The 24,013-nt window shown below is 38.8% G+C and overlaps 1 protein-coding gene across 1 annotated transcript; it reads left to right on the forward strand.

The window, feature by feature from the left end:
* Nucleotides 1-1,454: 1,454 nt before the first annotated feature.
* LOC125351059 (transmembrane protein 45A-like) lies at nt 1,455-19,369 on the forward strand. Its single transcript, XM_048345804.1, has 6 exons — nt 1,455-1,511; nt 6,997-7,189; nt 8,843-9,049; nt 10,745-10,929; nt 12,686-12,831; nt 19,276-19,369. Exons 1-6 carry the CDS (start codon nt 1,455-1,457, stop codon nt 19,367-19,369), a joined length of 882 nt encoding a protein of 293 aa, XP_048201761.1.
* Nucleotides 19,370-24,013: the final 4,644 nt, after the last annotated feature.

Consider the following 24,013-nt stretch of genomic DNA (forward strand, 5'->3'; position numbering starts at 1 on the left):
CCTTAGCTGTGCAGAAACTTTTTAATTTGTAGTAGTCCCATTTGCTGAGTCTCTCCCCTATTTGTTGTGCCCCTGGGACTCTATTCAGGAAATTCCTTCCTGTGCCTATAAGTTCTAGCATCTTTTCTACTCTGTCCTTCAGTAGTTTCAAGGATTCAGGTCTGATATTGAGGTCCTTGATCCATTTTGAGTTGATCTTGGTGCACGGTGATAGGCTTGGGTCTACTTTGAGTTTTCTGCATATGGCTGCCCAGTTCTCCCAGCACCAGTAGTTGAAGAGGCTATGTTTATTCCATTGTATGTCTTTAGCTCCTTTGTTGAATATCAGCTGACTGTAAGAGTGCGGTTTTATTTCTGGATCTTCAATTCTAATCCATTGGTCTTCTGATCTGTTTTTATACCAATACCAGGCTGTTTTTGTTATGATGGCCCTATAGCAGAGCTTGAAGTCTGGTATTGTGATACCTCCTGCACTGCTTTTTTTTTTTTTGCCTAGAACTGCTTTGGATATTCTAGGTCTTTTACTGTTCTATATGAATTTATGGATTGCTTTCTCTATTTCAGTGAAGAATGTGACTGGGATTTTGATAGGGATTGCATTGAATTTGTATAACAATTTGGGCAATATGGCCATTTTCACTATATTGATTCTGCCTACCCCATGAGCATGGGAGGTCTTTCCATCTCCTTGTGTCTTCTTTGATTTCCCTTATTAGATTTTTATAGTTCTCATTAAATAGGTCTGTCATGTCCTTGCTTAGGTTGATCCCTAGGCACTTTATTCTTTTTTTGGCTACTGTAAATGGAATTGTTTCCATAATTTCTTTTTCTGCTTGTACATTGCTGGTGTACAGAAAAGCTGCTGACTTTTGTGGATTTATTTTGTATCCTGCTACTTTGCCAAAATGGTTTATTAGGTGTAGGAGTTTGGGTACTGCGTTTTTTGGGTCCTTCAGATATAAGATCATGTCGTCTGCGAATAGGGATAACTTGATTTCTTCCTTGCCGATGTCGATCCCTTTGATGTCCTCCTCTTGCTTTATTGCTATGGCTAGGGATCCCAGCACTATGTTGAAAAGAAGTGGGGAGAGTGGGCATCCTTGTCTTGTTCCTGAGTTTAGGGGGAATGATTTAAGTTTCTCTCCATTTAATATGATGTTAGCAGTTGGTCTGTTGTATATGGCTTTTATTGTTTTGAGGAATGTTCCATCTATTCCTGTTCTCTCCAAAGCTTTTAATAAATATGGATGGTGTATTTTTTTTTTTTTTTTTGGCCAGTCCTGGGCCTTGGACTCAGGGCTTGAGCACCGTTCCTGGCTTCTTCCCGCTCAAGGCTAGCACTCTGCCACTGGATGAATAGTTTGTCAAAGGCTTTTTGGGCATCGACTGAGATAACAATGTGATTCTTGATTTTAGTTCTGTTTATGTGGTGAATTACATTGATTGATTTACGGATGTTGAAACTCCCCCTGGAGTCCGTGGAGTCCTGCCATCTGGACTCTGCGCTCCTGGTGTGAGTTTTCAGCAGTCGGTCTGCCGTTCGCCGGGTCCCCTTTCCCAGCCTTGCTCTATTTGGGCTAGGGTCAGATGGTGGGGGGAGGCTTCCCCGGAGATTCTCCAGCTCCGTGCAGGTCTTCTTTTTTTGTTCCTTTTTGTTTCCTGCATTTCACCACTGCTTCTGGCTGCTGTTTTTGCTGGGTTCTTGATGGGGTGTTGGGTGCTGGAGTTCCCAGCTCGCTATTCAGTTGGAGCGAGTTGGGGTGCCTCCCTACTGTGGCGGTGCCATCTTCCTCCCTTCTACTGATTTCTTTATCAAAATGTTCATTAATGGTGTATAGAAAAGTTACTGATTTTTGTATGCTGATTTTGTATTCTCCTTTGCTGAAAGTGTTTAAAAATTTCAGGCTTTGTAGTAGAATCTAGGATCTTCTAAATACAAGATTATGTCAACTGTCAATAGCTTGGAATAGCTTGACTTCTTCTTTTCCTACTTTTATATGTTTTGTTTCTTTCTCTTGCCTTAATGCTTTATCTAAGAATTCAAACATTCAAAATATTGAAAAAGAGTGGCAAAAATGGATGCTACTCTCTTGTTTTTAAATTTCAGAGCATATACATTTATTCTTTGCCCATTTATATAAGGTTGATTATAGATTTTCTATGTCTTTTATTTTGCTGAAATATACTTGTATAACTAGTTTTTTTTTTTTTTTGGCCAGTCCTGGGCCTTGGACTCAGGGCCTGAGCACTGTCCCTGGCTTCTTCCCGCTCAAGGCTAGCACTCTGCCACTTGAGCCACAGCGCCGCTTCTGGCCGTTTTCTGTATATGTGGTGCTGGGGAATCAAACCCAGGGCCTCGTGTATCCGAGGCAGGCACTCTAGCCACTAGGCCATATCCCCAGCCCATGTAACTAGTTTTTAAATCATATTTTTATAATAATTTAGTAGTTGCATAAAGGAGTTACCATCCAACAAATCCATTTGTGGAAACAATGTATCTTATTTATATTTTCCCAGAGCTTTTATCATGAATATTGAATTTATAAAAAATTTGAAAGCATTTTCTGAGTGATTGAGATCATGTGATTTTTGTTTTTATCCTATTTGTGTGCTGTGTTAAATTTGTTGATTGCCATATATTGAACTATCTTTGTATATGAAAGAAACTTGATTAGGTTATATGGTATTTATAATACACGTTGACCAGAACTTTTATTTTTTTTTTGCCAACCCTGAGGCTTGAACTCGAGGCCTGAGCACTGTCTCTGGCTTCTTTCTGCTCAAAGGTAGCACTCTACCACTTGAGCCAAAGTGCCACTTCTGGCCATTTTCTGTTTATATGGTGCTGAGGAATCGAACCTAGGACTTCATGTATACAAGGCAGCCCTGACTAGAACTTTTAAAGACAGGATCCTGTCTTTAAAAAAAGATCCTGTCTTTATGTTGTGTGGGCTGGCCTCCAACTAGTTGTGTAGCTTAGTATAGCATTAAAATTTTGAACTTGCCATTAGCTTTAGTGTTGATTATTGTTTAAGTTCACTATTTTTTTGTGGCTTTTTATAGTCTTTGTTCTGTAGTCTTGGCATTGTAACTGTCATTGATGTGGAGAATTTCTCTTTTGGTCATGTCTATTTAGGGTTCTAAATACCTCTTTTATTTTTATGTCTATATCTTTTTCAAAATTTGGTAAATTACCTGCTGTAATAATATTGAATAGAATTTCTATTCTTCCCTTAGCATCTCAACTTTTTCATAATGTAGGGAAAGTAATATGCTTTGGTGAATTTTAATTATTTGCCAAGTTATCAATGTGAAATTTGATCTCTCACTATAACAGGCAGGAACAATGAGTCATAGCTCCCAGTCAGCCACATAACTACAAGGGTCCACAATTAATATTCAGTACTGTAGTATGATGATAAGCTGTGTTGTTTACTAGGTAAGATGTTTCTATGGTCTGAATCTGTTTTATTTCTTAAATGTCAAAGTGTAAAGTTTGTTGATCAGCTTACCAATGGTGGTAAGTAGTGCAACTTTGAAGGGGTAGAGCCTTGTACAAAGTTGTTAAGTTATTGGGAATACTTTCTTATAAGAGAATTGACAGAGTCCTCATAGAGTCTGTATTAGTTCCTGAAATTGGGTTTATAAAAATGTAAATTGGCACTTTTCCTGTCTGGGTCTCTGTCTTTGTACAGTCATTCCTTTTTGTATGGTTTATAGTCTCGATTCCATTTTCCATTAATCATCCAGCAGAGGCAGAAGAAATGGGGTTACGCATCTTAAACATTCAACCTTCACAACTTGGAGGGTAAATACACCTCTTTAATTTATATCTTAACCAGCTTTAGGTCAATTTTCACAGCAATAAAAGACTGAGTAGTATAGAAAGTTGGTATGAAGAATAGGGTTTTTGTTCTAAACTATTACTTTATAGAAACAGCTTTGTTGTTGTTGTTTTTTTGCCAGTTCTGGGGCTTGAAATCAGGGCCTGAGCACTGTCTCTGGCTTCTTTTTGCTCAAGGCTAGCACTCTACCACTTGAGCCACAGAGCCACTTCTGGCTTTTTCTATATATGTGGTGCTGAGGAATCAAACCCAAGGCTTTATGTATACGAAGCAAGCACTTTACTACTAGGCCATATTCCCAGCCCTAGAAACAGCTTTGGAAAGGAGTATAGGCAGATACTGAAATAATTTCTAGAAGCAGGTTAGAAAATCCTTAGAGTTCTATAGTATACCATAATGTTCAATTCTAGTGGAGGTTAAGAAGCTGAAAAGACTTTAGAGCAGGTCTTAGAAATTGGAAATTTAGAAATTGGAATACAAGCCACACTTTTACCAGCATAGCAGAGAGCTGGGCTGAGCTGCCTTTATGCCCTTGAGCTTTAAAGAAGACTGGATTTCATAATGATGGACTGGTTCCTTTAGTGAAAGAAATTTCTTAACAGTAAAGCATTGCAACTATTACATGAGTAACACTGACTACTTTCAGTGACATATATAGTGAAACTCAGAACCAAAAATAGAGTGGAAAGATTTGGCAAATTTTCTAACTAAAGAGATTGACACAGATGCTAATTATCAGGACAGGAAGGAAAAGGCTTTGCGAGCACCTCAGAAGTCTTCATGGTCATCTCTTTCTTCACAGGCCCAGAAGACTAGCATAGCTTTTATTTCAGGTTCAGAACTCTCCCTTAGCAGTATTCAGTGAGCTCACTAACCAAGACCACCTTAGGATTCTGTTCCCTTGTGTCTAATGGAGAACACTCTGTGGCTGTAGGACCAAAGTGGGTTTAGCAATGGCTTCTGTCAGCAGCAAGCGGTGATCTTGCAGGGAGTGTGTGTATGTGTGTGTGTGTGTGTGTGTGTGTGTGTGTGTGTGTGTGAAAGAGTTATGGGGGTCAAGGCACTTTCCACTGAAGTTTCAAAGAAAAGCTTGAGAGGCTATGCAGAGGATTGGAGCAAAGACTCAGTTACCATACAAGACTTCCTGTGAGGAAATGCTGCTAACAATACTCCCTATATAAACAAAACCTCTACACACACACACACACACACACACACACACACACACACACACACACACACACACCCCATACACCCCCCACACCCCACACCAATAGAAATCATAATAAGGCAGGGCACAGTTGGCTCACACTTATAATCCTAGCTACTGAGGAGGCAGAGAGCTCATGATAGTAATTTGAAGCCAGCCTGGGCAGGAAGTCTGTGAGACTGTTATTTCTAATTTATCAAAGAAAACGCTGGAAGTGGTACTGTGGCTCAAGTGGTAGAGCACTAGCCTTGAGCGAACAGAACTCAGGGGCAGTGCCCAGGCCCAGTGTTCAAGCCAGAGGATTAGCCTTAGCAAAACAAACCACAAAATAAACAACAACAAAAACCCCCACAATAAGCATCTGGAACTTTAATATACTTAAGAGTCACATGGGTACCTTTTGCTTTCTCTGTTTCATTCCTTCCCTGGTGACAATGCTTGTCTTTATGACATACAGTGAACAACCAGCATCTACATAAACAACTAACCTTTATATCACAGTCATTTGATTTGACTTTTCCATGGTTATTGCTTTTTAGCTCTCAGTAAAGTGAGATAATGTCTATATTAGATAGGGATCCTTTGTTCTTGTAATAATTGTTACTATTAACTTGTTAGGCACAGAAAATTGTGGAAATGATTGGAAAAAGGATTAAGGTTTAGAGATGAGAATTTTGGATTAGAATCCTGGCTGTTGAGCTTACAAGTTCTGGTTTTTGTTGTTGTTGTTGTTGTTGTTGTTTTTATCATGAGGCTTGAACTCAGAGCCTGGGCCCTTTCCCTGAGCACTACTGTAAAGAAATGGAAAGACTTGGGCTGGGAATATGGCCTAGTGGCAAGAGTGCTTGCCTCATATACATGAAGACCTGGGTTTGATTTCTCAGTACCACATATACAGAAAACGGCCAGAAGTGGTGCTATGGCTCAAGAGGTAGAGTGCTAGCCTTGAGCAAAAAGAAGCCAGGGACAGCGCTCAGGCCCTGAGTTCAAGGCCTGGCAAACAAACAAACAAAAAAAGAAATGGAAAGACTTAAAAAACATATCAAGTGAAGTGAGCCAGACCCAAAGATACATAGGCTATATGGTTTTCCCTCATTTTTACTGAATGTGCTTGTAAATCTACAAATTAACACAATGGATGGTAAAAGAAAAAGCTTAACCTGTGGATATGATAAACTAAACAGGACTTTGAACATTCACACCATGAGACCTAAGGAAGATACTCTTAAAAGAGGATCACAAAGCCTCAAAAACTATGTGTATATAATCATATAAAATGAGGTTTATTGAACTGGTTTCCAAGAAATGAGAACAAGAGGTTTTCTTGTTATCGTGTTTGTTCACTTTTACCCTTTGTAGCTGTTTTTGATTTTTTTGTACCTTTTTTCTTGTATATACCTTTATCTGTTTTGAGGAGGGTAAAGGGGGCACAGAAATAGTGAGACAAAGGATAAACATATGCAACTCCTCATTAGATACTATGTTGAAAATGAACTATACAAATTGGAGATCAGGTGGGACTCAGGTGGGAAAAACTGGGAGGAAATGAGAGAAGAGCTGACATCGTTCAAAAGAAATGTACTCATTACCTAACTTATGTAACTGTAACCTCTCTTAATATCACATTCACAATAACAGTTTTAAAAAGAAATAAGACCTGGGTGATTCAGTCAATTTATGTAAACCTCTCTACCACCTGAAAGTAATGATAATATTGATAATAATAACTCAATTATGCATATTGTAAGTATTAAAGATTGCATGTAAAACATGACCCAGTAAGTTGTTTAAATGATCATTTAATATTTTAGTGGTATTGCTGACATTGTAGTAAGAGCACAGTATACCCATAATCATCAGAATATAATATACTCTTTGAGGAAAAAAGATGCTTTGCCTATATCCCAGAAATAATATTTCTGCATATTTTTATCTTTGTAGAACATGGGTGACTTTTTAGGTCATGGTCTTGCTGGATCCTTCTATGTTATTTTGGGTCTTTGGTGGTATATAAAGATTATTTTTATGTATGTATGCAAAAAGCAAGCACAGACCTGCTACCATCGTTCTGAAGCATTCTTTCAGAGAGCAGAAATTTTGGAGGGAACTATATGCCTGGTCATGGTCTTAACTGGTGAGTGGAAAATTTCTGTGTTTTATTTTTCCCTACTGGATATTTTTCGTGTGCATAGAGAAGATTGAGTACAAAATAATCACTACAAAGATTTTTGTTGTTGTTGTTTTTGTCAGTTGTGGGGCTTGAACTCTGGGCCTGGACACTGTCCCTGAGCTCTTCAGCTCTAGTGACACTTGAGCCACAGTGTCACTTCCTACAACCATTTTTATATTCAAACTAGCTCTTAATGTATATCTAATTGTAATTGTCACCATGTAGAATTTGTTAGGAAGTTAGCACTTCATGTTTAAGCAAAGGCTTGTTCTTTAATTAAGTAATCAGAATATTTAATTTCTTTGCCTAGTGAATGTGAATTAGAATTTAGAATTGGTTAAAACCCCTGAAACAGTCTCATAGCAAATTGTTCTGTATCCCTGAAAGAATGAGCCCTAATTTAAACCATTTATCAAATAATACCAAAATGGTTAAGTGAGTACGGTAAAGATTTACAAGGAAATCTCTGTAGGCTGTAGAGGGTTCAGGGAACTCATCCTTTTCTCTCTTTTATTTCTTTTATTATTCCTTCCATCTTTCTCTCTCCTTTCCTTCCTTCCTTCCTTCCTTCCTTCCTTCCTTCCTTCCTTTCCTTCCTTCCTTCCTTCCTTCCTTCCTTCCTTCCTTCCTTCCTTCCTTCCTTCCTTCCTTCCTTCCTTCCTTCCTTCCTTCCTTCCTTCCTTCCTTCCTTCCTTCCTTCCTTCCTTCCCTTTTCTTTTCTTCCCCTTTTTCCCCTTTCCTTTTTGTGCCAGTTCCAGGGCTAGAATGCAGGACCTAGTCACTGTCCCTGAGCACTGTTGCTCAAGGCTAGCACTCTACCAATTCATGCTGTTCGGTGGTTGAAGAAAGAGTCTCATGGACTTTCCTGCTTGGGCTGGCTTTGAACTGCAATCCTCAGATCTCAGCCTCCTGAGTAGCTGAGATTACAGGTGTGAGTCATCAGCACCTGGCTTCTCTTGCTTTCTCAAGTGATTAAGGAGGTTGGGTTAGTCCAGATAATTTCTGAGGCATAATCATTGCTTTTGAAAATTGTACAAAGATATTCTGTATTTTAAAGTTCTATTGCAGATTCTTCTCTAGTATTCAAATTACATTTTTCTCATGCTTTATTAATGGCAATTGAATAGATTTTCATGATGACTATGAATTACAGATCAACTGTTTGTTTCTAAAGAGAAGAATTTCCATATTAATTTCTATAGGTTAACAAGAAACTTAAACTGTTTGTGTAACTGACTAAATCATATGGTGTTTCTGTTTAGGCTTCTTCAGTTATCCTTGAGTCAAAGCAGAATTCCAGAGTTTTTATCAGATAAGAATGACAACTTCTTGTGGCATCTATATGAGGATGTGGAGTCTAGGAAAGAAGTAACATTTATTATACTGATTCATAAACCTAATTCCTTAAATCATGCAACATTTAATTTAGTCATTAGACTGGAATTGGTAGTTGAACTAAAATCAACTGCATTGAAGATGTGAAATTGCCAAGAGAGGAATCTGACTCATAAGAGGACAGTAGACTTTGAACCTACCCTCTTACATCTTTATGCAGTGCCAGGTAAGCTTACGGAGAAAGTTAATCATAATGTCATGATATTTCCTGTTCCTGTACAGGTGGAACTGGTCTACTGACTTATTCTGGAAGCACAGAAATGACCTTACGTAAAGAAGGCCAGTGGATCCAATTAAAACGCTTTCAACATTTAACAATATATCTTTTCTTTGGCTTGTGGGCAGTGACCAACATCTTATGCTTCACCATTAAGTCAATCCCTATCTCCTTAACCAAGTTAATGTTGACAAATGCCTTCTCTGCAGGTGGTAAGTATGAGTGACTATTTTATACTGTACTATTCTTCATTAGTGCACATTTGTATAGCCCTTTATGATAATGTATCTTTGCTGTTTACATGTAGCATTGATTGATAATTATGTTTATCTTAGCTATCAGAAGATATTTGAATGTTCTAGGCAGAATGCTAAAGATCTTTCCTCCCTATCAACTTATGCAAATATAATTTCTCAATATTTTTCCCCATGCTACACCTATATTAAGAGAGTATTACAACAGTGCTTTCTAATCTCTTGGAAATTCTGGATATTATAATTGTTCTCACATTTGATAATCAAAACTGACTTAGGAGCAATGGAACATGACTATTCTGTACTTAGGCAAGTACAGAGGAACATCTTCCACCATCTCCTCACTAGCTTTCCGAATACAGAGAGAGTAAAACTATCCTAACATGTGATGAGTCCAAAAAGTTTGGTCACATCAAAGCATAAGGTCTTCATTTTTAGACTTCCATGAAAAAAGGATTTTTTTGTTTTTGTTTATTTTTGAGTGCTGGTCCTGAGTTCTGAACTCAGGGCCTGGGTGCTATTGCTGAGCATATTTGCTCAAGGCTACGGCTCTACCACTTGAGCCACAGCTCCACTTACAGATTTTCAATGATTAACTGGAGATGAGCTTTGTGGACTTTCCTGCCAAGGCTGGCTTTAAACTTCAATCTTCAGATCTCAGCCTCCTGAATAGCTACGATTATAGGCATCAGCCACCAGCACTGGTAGAACTATGTTTTGGTTTTTAAAAAAATGTTATTATAAAGTTGCTGTACAGAGTGGTTATAGTTACATAAGTAAGGTAATAAGAATATTTCTTTTTGGACAATGTCACTCCTCCCCTCTCTTGTTTTTCCTCCTGTGCTGATCCACAAGTTGTATAGTTCATTTCAAACTTGGTGTTTAGTGAGTACCACTGCTGCATTTATTCAACCTTTGCCTCTCCATTTCTGTGTCCCTCCTAACTTTCCCAAATGCAGATAAATGAACAAGTCCAAAAGAAAAGAAAACAAAAACAACAACAAAGAAAAAGCTTGTTTTTATTTCCTGGAGTTCATCGTGATAAATGTTGTTGTATATGATCCGAGGCACATAGGCAGTGGACCTTTGTCTTTCTTGCGTGCGAATATCCTCCTTTGCTCTCACTGTGTATGAATGCCTAGAAGCCTGTATAATTTAGCATGTCCTGGTATATTTTCGATCTAGATTCTGCATTTGAGGGAAAACATTGGCCCTTTGTCTCTCTGAGCTTGGCTTACCTCATTTAACCTGATTAGTTCTAGGTTCACCCATTTCCTACAAATGACATATTATTCTTTCTGATGGATGTGTAAAATTCCCTTTTGTATAGGTATCACAGTTTTTTGATCCATTCATCTATTGTAGACCAATTGGGCTATTTCCATAGCTTGGCTATTGTGTATCAGAGGACATAATAAAGATTGGGCAAAGGAGGCGGGAATTAGATTTCAAGAATTATATTTTACAGAATCAGTGATGAATCTAAGAATGCCAAGATACAATAATATGAGAATCATTGGGGACTTGGTTTAAAAAAAATAATTATGAATGTATACAAAATCTGCACAGAGAAAAAAAAGAGGAGGAGTGGGTAGCCCTTGCTTTCACTGAAATAATTATAATAATAGTAAATTGTTTTCCCTCTTCTTTTAGCTTTTATCTTATACACCCACCCTCATAGCCCCCAAGTGGTGGATATCCTTTTGCATGAGCTGCTATGCCTCGCTATCTTTTTGGCAGGCTTGGTTTCCTTCATAGAGGTTCTCATTAAGGAAAATATAATGCTGGCACTTCTGCGGTCAAGTTTCACCATACTACATGGAAGCTGGTTTTGTCAGGTAGGCCTCTTAATATACCTGGGGTCTCCCACATGTAACATCAGTCCTTATTTGGAAGAACCTACTGCTACAGATTCCAGAGACTTCTCTCTGGTGTGCTGTCTGCAGTAGAGTGGGGGCCTTTGATATTCTTTGATGTGCAGTGACCTTATTTGTGGGTGCTAGAGCAGCTGGGCAGAGACCATCTTAATTACATACCTGATCACATATCTTTGTCATCTTTATCACATACCTGATGCTTCTGAGCTAAGGCTTTGTCAGAAGAAGTTCCTGATGCTAAAATACCTTATAATCCTAATGGATAGAGAGCTTGAAAATTTAGGAAAGCCATGAAAGTGAGAAAACTATCATTTACTGAGAAACTAGTAATGTTAGCCACTGTAATTTTTTGCACACTTTATTTTACTCTGTCCTAACCATAATCCATAAGTCAGGTCTTATCATCTCTAAATTATTGATGGGAAGAATTGGAGAGTGTAGGTTCACACAATAATGGAACTAGGGTCTGGAACACTTCTTTCTTTCTTTCTTTTTTAAACAGTCCTGGGGCTTGAACTCAGGGCTTGGGCACTGTCCTTGAATTTCTTTTGCTCAAGGCTAGCATTCTACTTCTTGAGCCATAGCACCACTTCCAGCCTTTCCTGTTATGTGGTACTTAGGAATTGAACCCAGGGCTTCATACATGCTAGGCAAGCACTCTACCAGTCACATTCCCAGCTGGAAACATTGTTAAGACAGCAAAGCATCCAAGATGTGTCATGGTTATTGCTTGTTGTTTTTAGACAACTTTATAGTGAGAATCAGGAACAAAAGGCAGAGCAGAAAGACGACTCCATTTGACTTTCCATTGAAAAGAAAGATCTGCAGAGGTTGCCTTTTCATATAGTACCTGATAGAGATGTATTTTCTTATTCTCATCTACAAAGATGCTCTAATCAATTCAGTCCTGATTGAAACAAATCGGGTACTGTTTGAGCTGGCAGCAAACCTTGTCATCATTCATATGACCCTTTTTGTAGTCATGAAGAAGGCAAGAGGCATGTATGTGTTATAGAGGTTTCCAATGAGATTTCAGAATAAGGCAGGAGGCCAGAAGATATGTGGCACTGATAGGATCTCTGCAGAGAGCACCTTGGTGGGTGATGTATGAAGCTGTAAGGGTGAAACTCAAGATGCAATGGAGACACCAGGATGTTGGTGATAGTAAGAATCTAGAATTTCTGCTGAGGAAAGATGCATGCAATGAGCAGATTCAGCCCAGGAGAAAGGCCATGTAAGCTGCATCCAACCAGATTGTAGGGTCAGGACTGTCAAACCCACTGGAGCTCAAACTATAACACCATGCACCAGACACAGAGTTATAGGATTTCTATCCAATATAGCTATAGTACATATTCAATGATATTGAATATAAATATTGACTATGTAGTTATTTATGTCATTTAAAACCTTTTTACTCTAATATTAAAATAAGGGAGAAAATATGTACACATTCTAAAAATCCACCCATCTCCAGAAATGATCACCACTCATATTTTGAATATTAAAATTGCTAAATGTTCTTAAATATGTTTCCAAAACTAAGACTTGATAGATACTGCCTCTGTTAATAAATAAGGTTGAAAACCTGATGTTTAACTAGCATACCACAGATGATGGGAGTTGTTTCGGTTGCAAAGGATTTTGAAATGTACCATCTTTGAGAATGTGCTTAATTATTTTAACATGTGCTTTTTTTTTTTTTTTAACAATACAGCTGGCTTTTGTTCTGTATCCTCCCACTGGAGTTCTTGCATGGGATCTGAATGATCACATCAACAGTGTGTTTTTCACCATATGCTTTTGTTGGCATTATGCGTTTATCTATGTCATCATGGGAGTGGTTTATGTAGCTGTCACCTGGTGAGTTACCGATTCTTACTCATGGAAGATCCATTCTTCGGTATATAATTATCAAGGCTCAATAGTATTGAATTTAAAATTCCAAAGAAGATTTCATTGCCCACTGTCTCATAAGACTGGGTAGTGTTGCAGAAAATTCTCTGCAAATACAGTCTTTTCCAATAAAAAAAGAATACATGTTAAGTTAGAGTAGCTTATGATGTGTGCTGTGGGCCTGACTCACTGATGACACACTGTTCTGTGTTTCCATGTCTTCACATACATTATTTTCATTTCAGAGTGATCAGATGCTCTGTTTGCAGTGTTTTCCATTTATTTACATATGCATAATTCCACTATAGTTCTTCTAAGCATGGATTTGTTTTTAACCAGTTTCTCTGAATGCCATTAATTCTGAATGTATGGCTAATTTGACTTCTTTAAAATTTCTAAAAGTTGAGGAATACCTTTTTTGCCTGTGTGTGCCTGTCCTGGAGCTTGAACTCATGGCATGGACTCTGTCCTTGACCTTCTTTTGCTCAAGGCCTAGTGCTCTGCCACTTGAGCCACAGCTCTATTTCCAGCTTTTGGGTAATTAATTGGAGCTAAGAGTCTCAGAGACTTTCCATTCTGGCCTGGATTTGAATCAAGATCCTCAGATTTCAGCCTCTTAAGTAGCTAGGATTATAGGCATTATAGTAGGTGCTTGAAATGTCTTTAAATAAGAATTTTGATGTAACTTTCCAGGGGCAAGTGAGGAGCACTAATACAGATTGATGAGAACATATATTCTCAGCTCTGCTGTTTATTAGTTGTATGGCATCAGTCCAGTTAACCCCAATAATGAAGTTTGTTGCTCGTAAAATGGGAATAATAGTATATTTTGAGATCATGTATCATGATGACATAAAGTTATTAGTGTCATTGTCCACTTGTGTTGGCTGTCTTTCTCTTTTTCACTCTTTTTGTTATTAAAATAAGACTGAGTTGTTATCCTGACAATGATGAATGAATCCTATAGTTAGAGATAAATTGACAATTAAAACACATAAGTGGATTCATTAGACGTATAAAGCTTTATGGAAGTTCAAAGAAGTTGCCTCACAATGGGAAATTAAGGCTTGAAAGCTGAGTCAAAATAATAGAGTGTCCATGAATCCTTTCCCTAAGGTCATTAGTACCAAAGTGCAATGCCTTGGATGATCTCAATTTCCAATCATGAAGGCTTCAGCACCTAATCTTTTATTTCATTGCTGATTGAAATGTTCAATTGTGATCATGCTTTATAGTAATATACAATATGGTAACCACTACAAGCTTCTGAGAACTTGAAATGTAGCCAATACCACACTAGTTTCAGTTAAACTAAATATCCATGTGTAGGTTGTGGCTGTCATTCTATACACAAGTTCTCCAGATTCTTAGAATGTAATAGCTGCTCTAGTCAATATAGTATCTCAACTTCTGCTGGAACCAGTTTTCTATGCTCTCTGGGTAACTTCTCCCAATCTAGGCTTTTCTATATTTTACTTCTGAGGCAGATCCTGCACTTTAGCTCTGACAAAATGGACTGTTCCCTCCTCTAGCTTCCAGGTTTTTCTGTCAGAGTTTGGTTTAGCTCACTTTGACAGTAAATTGCTTTGAGTGCATTGATTGGTTTTGCTTGAGAAATAGGGGTTCCATGGTCAGAGTCTAAATTATGTATATACACAATGAAGGAGGAGGCCTAATAAGCACTGTTGACTATGTATCTAGGGATGAAGTAGAAATAAAAAGAAATGTTAAGGGGCTGGGAATGTGGCCTAGTGGTAGAGTGCTTGCCTCATATACATGAAGCCCTGGGTTTGATTCTTTAGCACCACATAAACAGAAAAAGCCAGAAGTGGTGCTGTGGCTCAAGTGGTAGAGTGCTAGCCTTGAGCAAAAAGAAGCCAGGGACAATGCTCAGGCCCTGAGTTCAAGCCCCAGGACTGGCAAAAAAAAAAAAAAATTTAAATTAAAAAGGGGGAAATGGGGGCTGGGAATATGGCCTAGTGGTAAAGTGCTTGTCTCATATACATGAAGCCCTGGGTTTGATTCCTCAGCACCACATATACAGAAAACGGCCAGAAGTGGTGCTGTGGCTCAAGTGGTAGAGTGCTAGCCTTGAGCAAAAAGAAGCCAGGGACAATGCTCAGGCCCTGAGTTCAAGCCCCAGGACTGGCAAAAAAAAAAAAGGGGGGGGGGAGGGGGGAAATGTGGGAAAAATAAAAATAATGAAAAAAATTAAAAATGTATAATTAGAAAAAAAGAATTCTTCCAGTGTCTTGATGGAGCCTCTGATTTCCTGTGGTGGTCAGTTTTACTGTGACTTAGTTTGTTTCATAGTTTGTTTGAAATGGTAGAAAAAAATTCTTCCTTGCAGACCTGAGGTCTGTGTGACCGTCCTCCCAGACCAGTTTATTGGTAGGGTGGTCTGCTTTGCATGTCTCTCAGAAGGGAGATGGCTGTTTTTTTTGTAGCTTGGAGTCTCTTTGAGGGAGCTTGAGTGTGCGTGGGCTTGTGTTCTGCCTGGCAGTGGCTTTTCCGAGTGGGGCTAGCTACTGAGATACTCTTTTGGACCAATCTGGAGCCTCTTCCAGCTTTTAGGGGCTAACCAGGTTTTGTTGTTGTTGTTGTTGTTGTTGTTTGTTTTTATACTGCAGCCTGCTAAGCTGCAGATCTGCAGAGGGGCTGGAGCGCCTCTGGGTGTTTTTAGCTGAGGAAGAAAGTACCCTGCTCTGGGAGAAATTCCTCCCATCTGGGTGGGGAGACCCTTTTCCTGGTGGAGCTGACTTTCACTGCTCACTGCCCTTTTGAAAGATGGCCCTTTGTCACTACTTCTCAGGCCCAAGTTAGTGCCTAACTACTCTGTCCCAGGGTCAAAGATGGTGGTCTTCTCTGGTGGGCTACCTTCCAAATGCTGTTCTGTGAGCAAGAGTGAGAATGTTTTCTGTGGGGTATTCATGCTTTCCCTTGTCTTACTGGCTGTCTGCAATCTGCGTCTGTCTGTGGCCCGCAGGCTGAAGGTTCTGCTCCTAGTTGCTGATGTGTGCTGGAGGTGAGTAGAAAGCTGCGTACTCTGTCTCTATGGATCTTACCCTGTTTTGTCTGCCATTGTAGTGGCAAATGTGCTCCCACTGTCATTGGCTTGTGCTCAAATCTGTCTTCTCAAGCAGGCTGCCTAAATATTTCCTCTCTGGCCCAAATCTCTGTACTATTATGGCTCACTTGTGACTCTCTGTGGACTTTTTGCTTGAACACTTAAACTGGGTTCTTGGAGAGAGCTCAATTAGTGCTCAGCTTCACTTCTATCAACTTCCTCTCACACACATTGTTTGGTTTTGATTCACCCCATTTCATTCCCTGAAAGCATGTGGGTGAGCTCATTAGGGCAGGCTCTGCCAGTAAGTGCATCGTGACCTGTCCCACTATTGTTCTAAACTGACATCTGGCCTCATCTCCTTAGTGGTTGAGTCTCTAGGAACAGTACCAAAGTTCAAGGAAGTGTTCTAGTTCATGGCAGAGTCACAGAAAGACTACTGTCTCTTCCTATTTCAAATATCTTCAGATTCCTCCTGAACCTTGTAATCTATTTACAGTTCCCTGGAAAGCACAATTTCCGTTTTTTACTTTCTAACCTCTCTTCATTATGGGAAGCATCATGCTAATCTTTTTGACCAGGCAATTTCTTCTACTTGACATATCTAAGTTATAAATGCATCTCCTTTTTTGTGTAAATATTTTTGTGATTCTTCTCCCTTTCTTGAGTTTTATACAACATTAATGTCTACCAGACTTAAAAATTATGACCTACCAATTGTGATGTTGACAAGTAGCTCACAGCTAACTAGATTGTATCTCCTTGTAAAAAGACTCTTTATATTCCCACACCTGGTGGTCCACCAAGTGCTCAATAAACAGGTGTTTGTCATTCAATAAATCTGGTTTTTAGAGGTACTAAACTACAGGCTTTATTTATTTGAAGATCATGTTTGTCTATTCTATTTCATATAAACAGATTCATCCACTTGTGATTTTTTTGTGACTGGCTTCTTTAACTTAGCATGGCTTTTAAGGGTTATCAATGCAATAGTATGTATCAGTGATTTATTCTTTTTATTGAAAGTGTCTTTTGAAAATCCATATTTAGCTGGGTGCTGACTCATGCCTATAATTCTGTCTACCCAGGAGGCTGAGAATTGAGGGTTGTGATTCAAAACCAGCCTGGGCAGGAAAGTCTGTGAGACTCTTATCCCCAATTAATGACCAGCAAACTGGAAGGCAAGCTGTGGCCCAAAGTGGTAGAGAGTTAGCTTTGAGCAAAGGAGTTCAGGGACAGGGCCCAGGACCACAACTAAGAAAGAAAAGTCTGTATTTATACTTGATTGATAAGAGAGTCAGATGCTGTGAGAAAATCTTGTTCCTATCTTAACTGACCTTCTTCTGTAGATTCCAGAGAAAAATGCTCTATAGATTATAGTACTTCTAAAAAACTCGCCTTGCCATTTCAAAAACTCCAGGTATTCATATTTTATGACAATGAATGGAAACTCTGTTTGAAGAATTTAAAAAGGAACAGAGGCATATAATAATTCAAATATGATGGAAATAAAACTTGAAAGCATAACAGACATACTTATAGGTACCTATATTCATATGTATGGTCTAGATTCTACATATGAGAGAAAACATGGTATTTGTCTGGAAATAATTTCTATGCTTTCCTAATTGCCCTTCAAAAGGTAAGACCAAGAAATGAGTGTTTTTGATGTAATGTTATTTAAATTTAAGCAATAGCTGAAAAACAACATGGGTAATCAATTCTATCATTCAGTGTGGTTAGATGGCTGGGTAACTCAGTCTTAAATTCAGATTAGGGAGCTTAAAATCTTTTGATAGGGTTTGATTCTAGATGGATGAGTTACAAAACAGTGCAGGATCAAACATAATATCAAAGTGAGTTTGACATAGCACAAACATTGCCATGCAAGCACAACTAAGTTGTGGGAATATTGCTCTAATAATCATCAAAAGATGAAGTTGTTCATCTCAGCTTCTCAGAACAATGATTCAAATATTGCCTCATTCTATTCCATGCCCATGACAATGACAGCTTATTGGCAAAACCTGTCTGTATGATAATTTTGTAACATTAGGTCACATTTAAATACTTCTGTTGCACAAGTCTTTCAGAAGCTCCTCTGTAGGGGTAGGAAACAGTGCAATTCATAATTTCTGTTTGATAAAGATGCTCAGTGGTACTCTGGTTCATCTGGGCTTTCCACAGCCCATAGATTTTCTCTTTGGCTTTAGAAATGATCAAACTTATCTCCCGAAGCCTCATTGAATAATTATGCAATACACCCAGAGGCCATATTTTATCAGCTTACTTATATCCTTATTCAATCTACAACGATTTTCAAATAGTCCCAACCTTAAGGAATGTTGGGGGAATGCAATCATAATACTCAGTGTAGGGTCTGTGAATATGGCCTAGTGGCAAGAGTGCTTGCCTCGTATACATGAAGCCCTGGGTTCGAGTCCTCAGAAAAAGCCGGAAACAGCGCTGTGGCTCAAGTGGCAGAGTGCTAGCCTTGAGCAAAAAGAAACCAGGGACAGTGCTCAAGCCTAGAGTTGAAGTTCCACCTGGCAAAAGAACCAAATACTCAATGTAGAACGTGAAATGGATCCAGGTAATCTGAAGAGATGGATGAGATTGTGGAGCAGATGTGGAGGGAGGATTAATGGAAGGGGTGACTTTTTTAAGATACATGGTACTTGAGCTGAGCACATTCTTTTGTGGTTGTTGTTGGTTGTGGGGCTTCAGTTCAGGGGCTTGGTACTGTTCCTGAGCCTCTGTGTGCTCAATGCTAGTTATTGACTACTTGAGCCACAGCACCACTTCCAGTTTTTGAGGGGGTAATTGGAGATCAGAGTCTCACTGGGACTTTTCTGCCTGGTCTGGCTTCTAACTTCATTCCTCAGATGTTATCCTCCTGAGTAGCTAGGATTAATTACATGAGTGATCCACCAGCCAGGCCAGTAGGTCATGTCTCTAATCCTAGCTATTCAAAAGGTTGAGATCTGAGAATTTTGATTCAAAACCAGCCCAGGAAAAAGGCTGTGAGACCCTTATCTCCACTTAACCACCAAAAAGCTGTTGGTGGAGCTGTGTCTTACATTAGGCTTGAGCAATAAAAGCTCAGAGACATTGCCTGGGTCCCGGGTGCAAGCTTCAGGGTACCAAAATAACAAAAAAAAAGTATACTCATAAATTGACATGTTGAATGGAAACCTCCTTGTACAAGTATTTAAAGATAATAAAAAGAATTTACTTTTTGGTTGTCACCCCCATTTTCACAAGTAATATCAAGTTTGTTGGATGATATCACAGTGTTTTAATTTTAGACACCATCTAACCAAAGATGGTTTATTTTCTCTCAGGTTTGTTAAGTGGAGAATCAGGAAACCCTACCCCTCAGAAGTTGTGCTCCTGAAAAATGCTGAAAGAGAGGAGGAATCAGAAGAGGAGATGTGATTTAGACGGGCAGCTGGTGTCTCCACAATAATTTTTTTTTTTTTAATAGCACTGTTCTTATCCTTTTTTCGGCTGACCTTTTGTTTGGAAAACAACTGGCTGAAGTTGGCATGTACTGCTTGTATTTTCACTTTCTTTAAAGGATTTGTTTTTCTTTACTGTTGGGGTCTGACCACAGGGTCTCGTTTTTGCTCAGCTTTCATATTGGGCTGGTGCTCTACCACTTGAGCCTTATTTCTAACCTTGTTTTTTGGTTGTCTTTTGGAGGTTATAGGTATAAACTATTTGAATTTCAATGTTTTAATTTTTAGCTTTGGGGATATCTAGCATGACACAGTCATTTTGCATATTGTGCACATTGTATTACTCATAGTTGAATATACATATTTTGAAAGAAAGTTGTTTTATTTACATTATAGTTTTGTACAAGGGTCTTCAGCTTATTGCCACTTGGTAATTCACCAAGTGTGGACTTGTACTGTTGAGCTTGTTACTACAATGGGAAATAAATAAATGCATTTATCTTGGTGCAGAAGCCTCAAATCTTTGTTGTTGTTGTTTTTTAACTACATCTCACTCTTCAACAATACAGAAAAGGGCTATAACACCTAGAAATTCCTATGGAGCCTTCTCTGTGAGAGCATCAGGTCTCCCTGTGGGTAAAGTAGACCGGAGGTCCTTCTGAGATGCATAACTTTTCTGAGAGGGTGAAAGAGATGACACCAGGATAAATGGCCTCAAAGCCATCAGAGTTATTTTGTCATCTGTAAAAGCCATTCCAGCAGAAGGTAAGAACCTTAACAACCATGTCGTTTCCCTGGTAAACAAAGGGTTAGTCAAAAGAAAGCCTTTTACAGAACACGTGAGCATCCTTTGGACCAGTGTGAACCTTAAATAGTTCCCATTAGAAAGCTGAGAAATGTTGTTTGTAAATCTGAGTCTACCTACCATTACCTACCCTCCAATTCTGCATGAATAACCACATCCTTCCCTAAAGCAAGAGGACTAGCCAGGCAGTGGTGATTCCAATCAGCAACCCCAGTGGAAAAGCAGAAAAGCCCATGTGATAGAGCACTATCTGAGAAAGCAAGCTAAGCAATTTTGTGTTCTTAAGTTCAACCTGAATACTTACATTAAAATAATAAAAATTACAAAGTATGGAAGCTGAACAGATTTGAGTCAGAAGGTTCTTTCTGGATGTTACATTTGATCATATCAAAATAAGAATGTGTGGACAGTTAATTTATTATATTAGTCAGACAGGCCAGTCACTGCTATGAGAGAAAGAGGAAGGATAACTTCAGGTATCCTGACCCAAATGCAGAGGAATGGAGACAGGCTTATGGAGCTGAAACCTGGGCATGAATTTCTGAATTCTTCTAGACATTCTAGTCTTGAAGCTGCCCACTGTGTTGTCTATCACAGAGGAACTAAATAGGGAGTTGGGCAGATTTTTCAGATCAAAAACTGAAAATATTCTTATTGTTACATAAGGTTGGAAAGATGAGATCTGGATAGATCAAGGATTGTGTTAGTCATTTCTGTATGTATGACACTCTAGTTCAGATTCAAAGAAATGAGCTGCAGTTACTTGAATCTATTAGAATCTAGGTCTCAGTATGAAACCTCTGAAACAAAAACACCAAATATACCTTCTTTCAAGTTGCTTATTTCAGGTATTTTGTCACAGTTAAGAAAGTTGACTAACATGTTACTATATCTATAAGGATAATTACAGTAGTTTTATGTAGATTCCTTTTCTCAGATAATGAGAATCACCATCTTTCATTTGTTAAATTTTCTTTTCTGAGAAACTATTATGAAAATATGCTTCTATATTTACTTTTGAATTGCAGATTGATTGTATAACATAAATTCCAGCCATTTGCAAATTGTTTTTTGGTGTATTTGCAAATTGTCTTTTGGTGTTATGTAGCAAATTATTTCTAATTACTTACTTTTATATAGTTAATGACCACAATACTTTTCAATGGTTTTTGAGTAGGCATGTTAAAAATGATAGATAATATTGTGAAAAGTATACATTTGATATGACTACATAGAAGTTATTGATATTTGAGCTTCTTTTGCTCAAAGTTAGTGCTTTTTCCCCTGAGGCACAGCTCTAATTCTGGCTTTTGTAGTAGTTATTGGAGATAAGAGTCTTACCTCCTAAGAGGTAAGAGTCTCCATCTCCTGAGTAGCTGCTTCCCTCGCCGCCCAAGCTTGAAGTGAAAGCATGGTTACGATCACTGAGCCTCTTTGTGCTTAAGGCTAGCACTCTACCATTTTAGTGACACTGCTGCTTCTGGCTTTTTCTGAGTAGTTTATTGGATATAACAGTCTCTTAGACTTTTCTGAATGGGCATGCTTTGAACTACAATCCTTAGATCTCAGCCTCCTGAGTAGTTACAATTACTAGTGTCCATCACCAGCACCTGGTCTCAGCTTCCTTTTAAATGGTAATTTTATCTATGGAAGCTACTTTAGTGAAGATCTATAGAGGAACAGTCAAGTAGGGAAGCTCAAGTGAGAGTCCTAGCAAGTAGGTCCAATGACTCAAGCATTTATTGATAGCCCAAAACATCTATTAGATTCTACAATGGGCTAGAACTGTTTTCAGAAATTACTCATAATTGTATAAAGAGATCAGCATTTAATATTTAATTACAGTCTTCCCACGGTATTTCTAGTTCTTAGAAAAATACTGTTCACTATACTCAAATCAAAGCCCCTTTGTTGGAAGGCAAATCAAAGGTTGGAGTCAGCTTGTCTTTTGAACTCCAATTTTAACAATTAAGACCAAAGGCTTAGGAAGATAGAGGATTAGAGATGCACAGAACTTTCCTTTACCACTATGAGTGTGAAACAAAACATCAAGTGCATGGCTTCTGGGAGAGCTAAGTGGTACCAGAAGACACAGGAAGAAGGCAACAGTAAACAATAGACAGTTAGAAACCAGGAGAAACCTAGAAATGTAGAGTTACACAAGCAACAGTGTATGCTAACATAAGAACTAGGCAAAACTGTCAGGAACAGGGAGACTGTCTCTCAGTGAAGCAATAAGAAAAATACAGGGATGCTAAGCAAATTCCACAATGACATGATTGGCACTCTACTGAAACCTCAAGACAGAAGATGTACAATCTGCTATGCAGCTAGATGAGGGTGACTCCTTCCAAGTTTGCTCGTTGCTGCTATAGTGGGGGAGCCATCTTAAGAGAAACCAGAATAAAAAACCTTTGGCCAAAGAGAGCAAGAAATCCTGTACTTTTTTATGTCTAAGTTCCAAACACCTGTTCCTCTCTATTGCTAAGCAAGGGACCATCACCAGAGTGTGTGTGTGTGTGTGTGTGTGTGTGTGTGTGTGTGTGTGTGTGTGTGTGTGTATGGGCCCAGGAAACTGGCTGTGACTTGAATCTAGTTTTGTGGGCACAGGTTGTATGGGAGGAGATGTGAAGCATGATTGAGAAGGAAACAGAGATTCTTAGGAACTGGTGTTGAGAGCTGGGAAGAGGAGCTGATCTGTGTGAACACGAGCAGTGGAAACTATGGTAGGGAGCCTGGTTAGAACAGGGCATGAATTACCTAGTGCCTATAACCTGGCCTTGTGTCACATACTGTTTTTATTTCTCTGCTTTCTACACTCTCAGGGTACCAGAGACACTTGGGAGAAATTTAGTCACTGCTCTGTCATTTCCAACAGCCACACCTTTACTAGCAGAATGTCTCTGCTGCTGGGGAAGACATGGTGTTCAGCTGGAGAAAGAACTTGAGGTGGTTACTATTCTTGCTTCATTACCAGATTTGCATACTCCAAGCCCTAACATGTATTTCAGCACTAGTCATAGTTGAGTGAGGAAAACAAGGCAAGGCTGAAATTGTGGGCATCACTTTGTGGTTTAACCTGTTTGTAGTTCAAAGCGAAACCTTTTCAATAACCCTCCTAGTCCCTACACTGAGTAAGTTGAAAAAAAGAAAAAAGAAAGACAAACATGGAGGAAAAAAAAATAAAACATCATCTTTTTTCATTCAACAAGGAAGAAATACTGACTTTTCTTCTTCTTTAGTAGTTTTGTCTTGTGCTGTATTTGTTTTATTGTGTTTTACCGCACTGACATATATATATATATAGTTGTTGTTGTTCATAAGGAGGTTTATTAGTGGGGCCATATCTTCGACTGGAGAGGGAGCTACAGGGCATCTGCACCTTATCCAGGTGGCAGCTTCTCTCTCTGGGGTCCGCACTGATATTTTTTATACTTTTATTTTATTTTTAAAAAGTACATGTACTGAGATCTGAGGATCATGGTTCAAAGCCAGAACACTGGCAGTGGCGCTGTGGGTTCATGTGGTAGAGCCCTAGCATTGACCTGAACAGCTCAGGGACAGTGCCCAGGCCCAGAGTTCAAGCCCCACGACCGACTACACACACACACACACACACACACACACACACACACACACACACACACACACACAGAATATATGTATATATATTTATCCTCTCTTCTTAGCTTTCTTCTTTTTCCTTTCCCCATTTCTCCTTTCCTTTTCATGTTAGTGAGACTTTTATTAAGTGGGTAATCTAGTCAAAAATGTTTTCACTGCTTCAAGACTAAGACTATCTCAGGTGCTATTATA

This window comes from Perognathus longimembris, chromosome 5 (genome assembly GCF_023159225.1).
Source record: "Perognathus longimembris pacificus isolate PPM17 chromosome 5, ASM2315922v1, whole genome shotgun sequence".
NCBI classification, from domain to species: domain Eukaryota; kingdom Metazoa; phylum Chordata; class Mammalia; order Rodentia; family Heteromyidae; genus Perognathus; species Perognathus longimembris.

Bases quoted from the DNA above. Each gene is read 5' to 3' on its own strand.
- LOC125351059 (XM_048345804.1), top strand. From the start codon at position 1,455: ATGTTGAAACTCCCCCTGGAGTCCGTGGAGTCCTGCCATCTGGACTCT. The intron at 9,050-10,744 runs GTAAGTATGAGT...CTCTTCTTTTAG, and splicing joins AAATGCCTTCTCTGCAGGTG to CTTTTATCTTATACACCCAC. The intron at 12,832-19,275 runs GTGAGTTACCGA...ATTTTCTCTCAG, and splicing joins GTTTATGTAGCTGTCACCTG to GTTTGTTAAGTGGAGAATCA.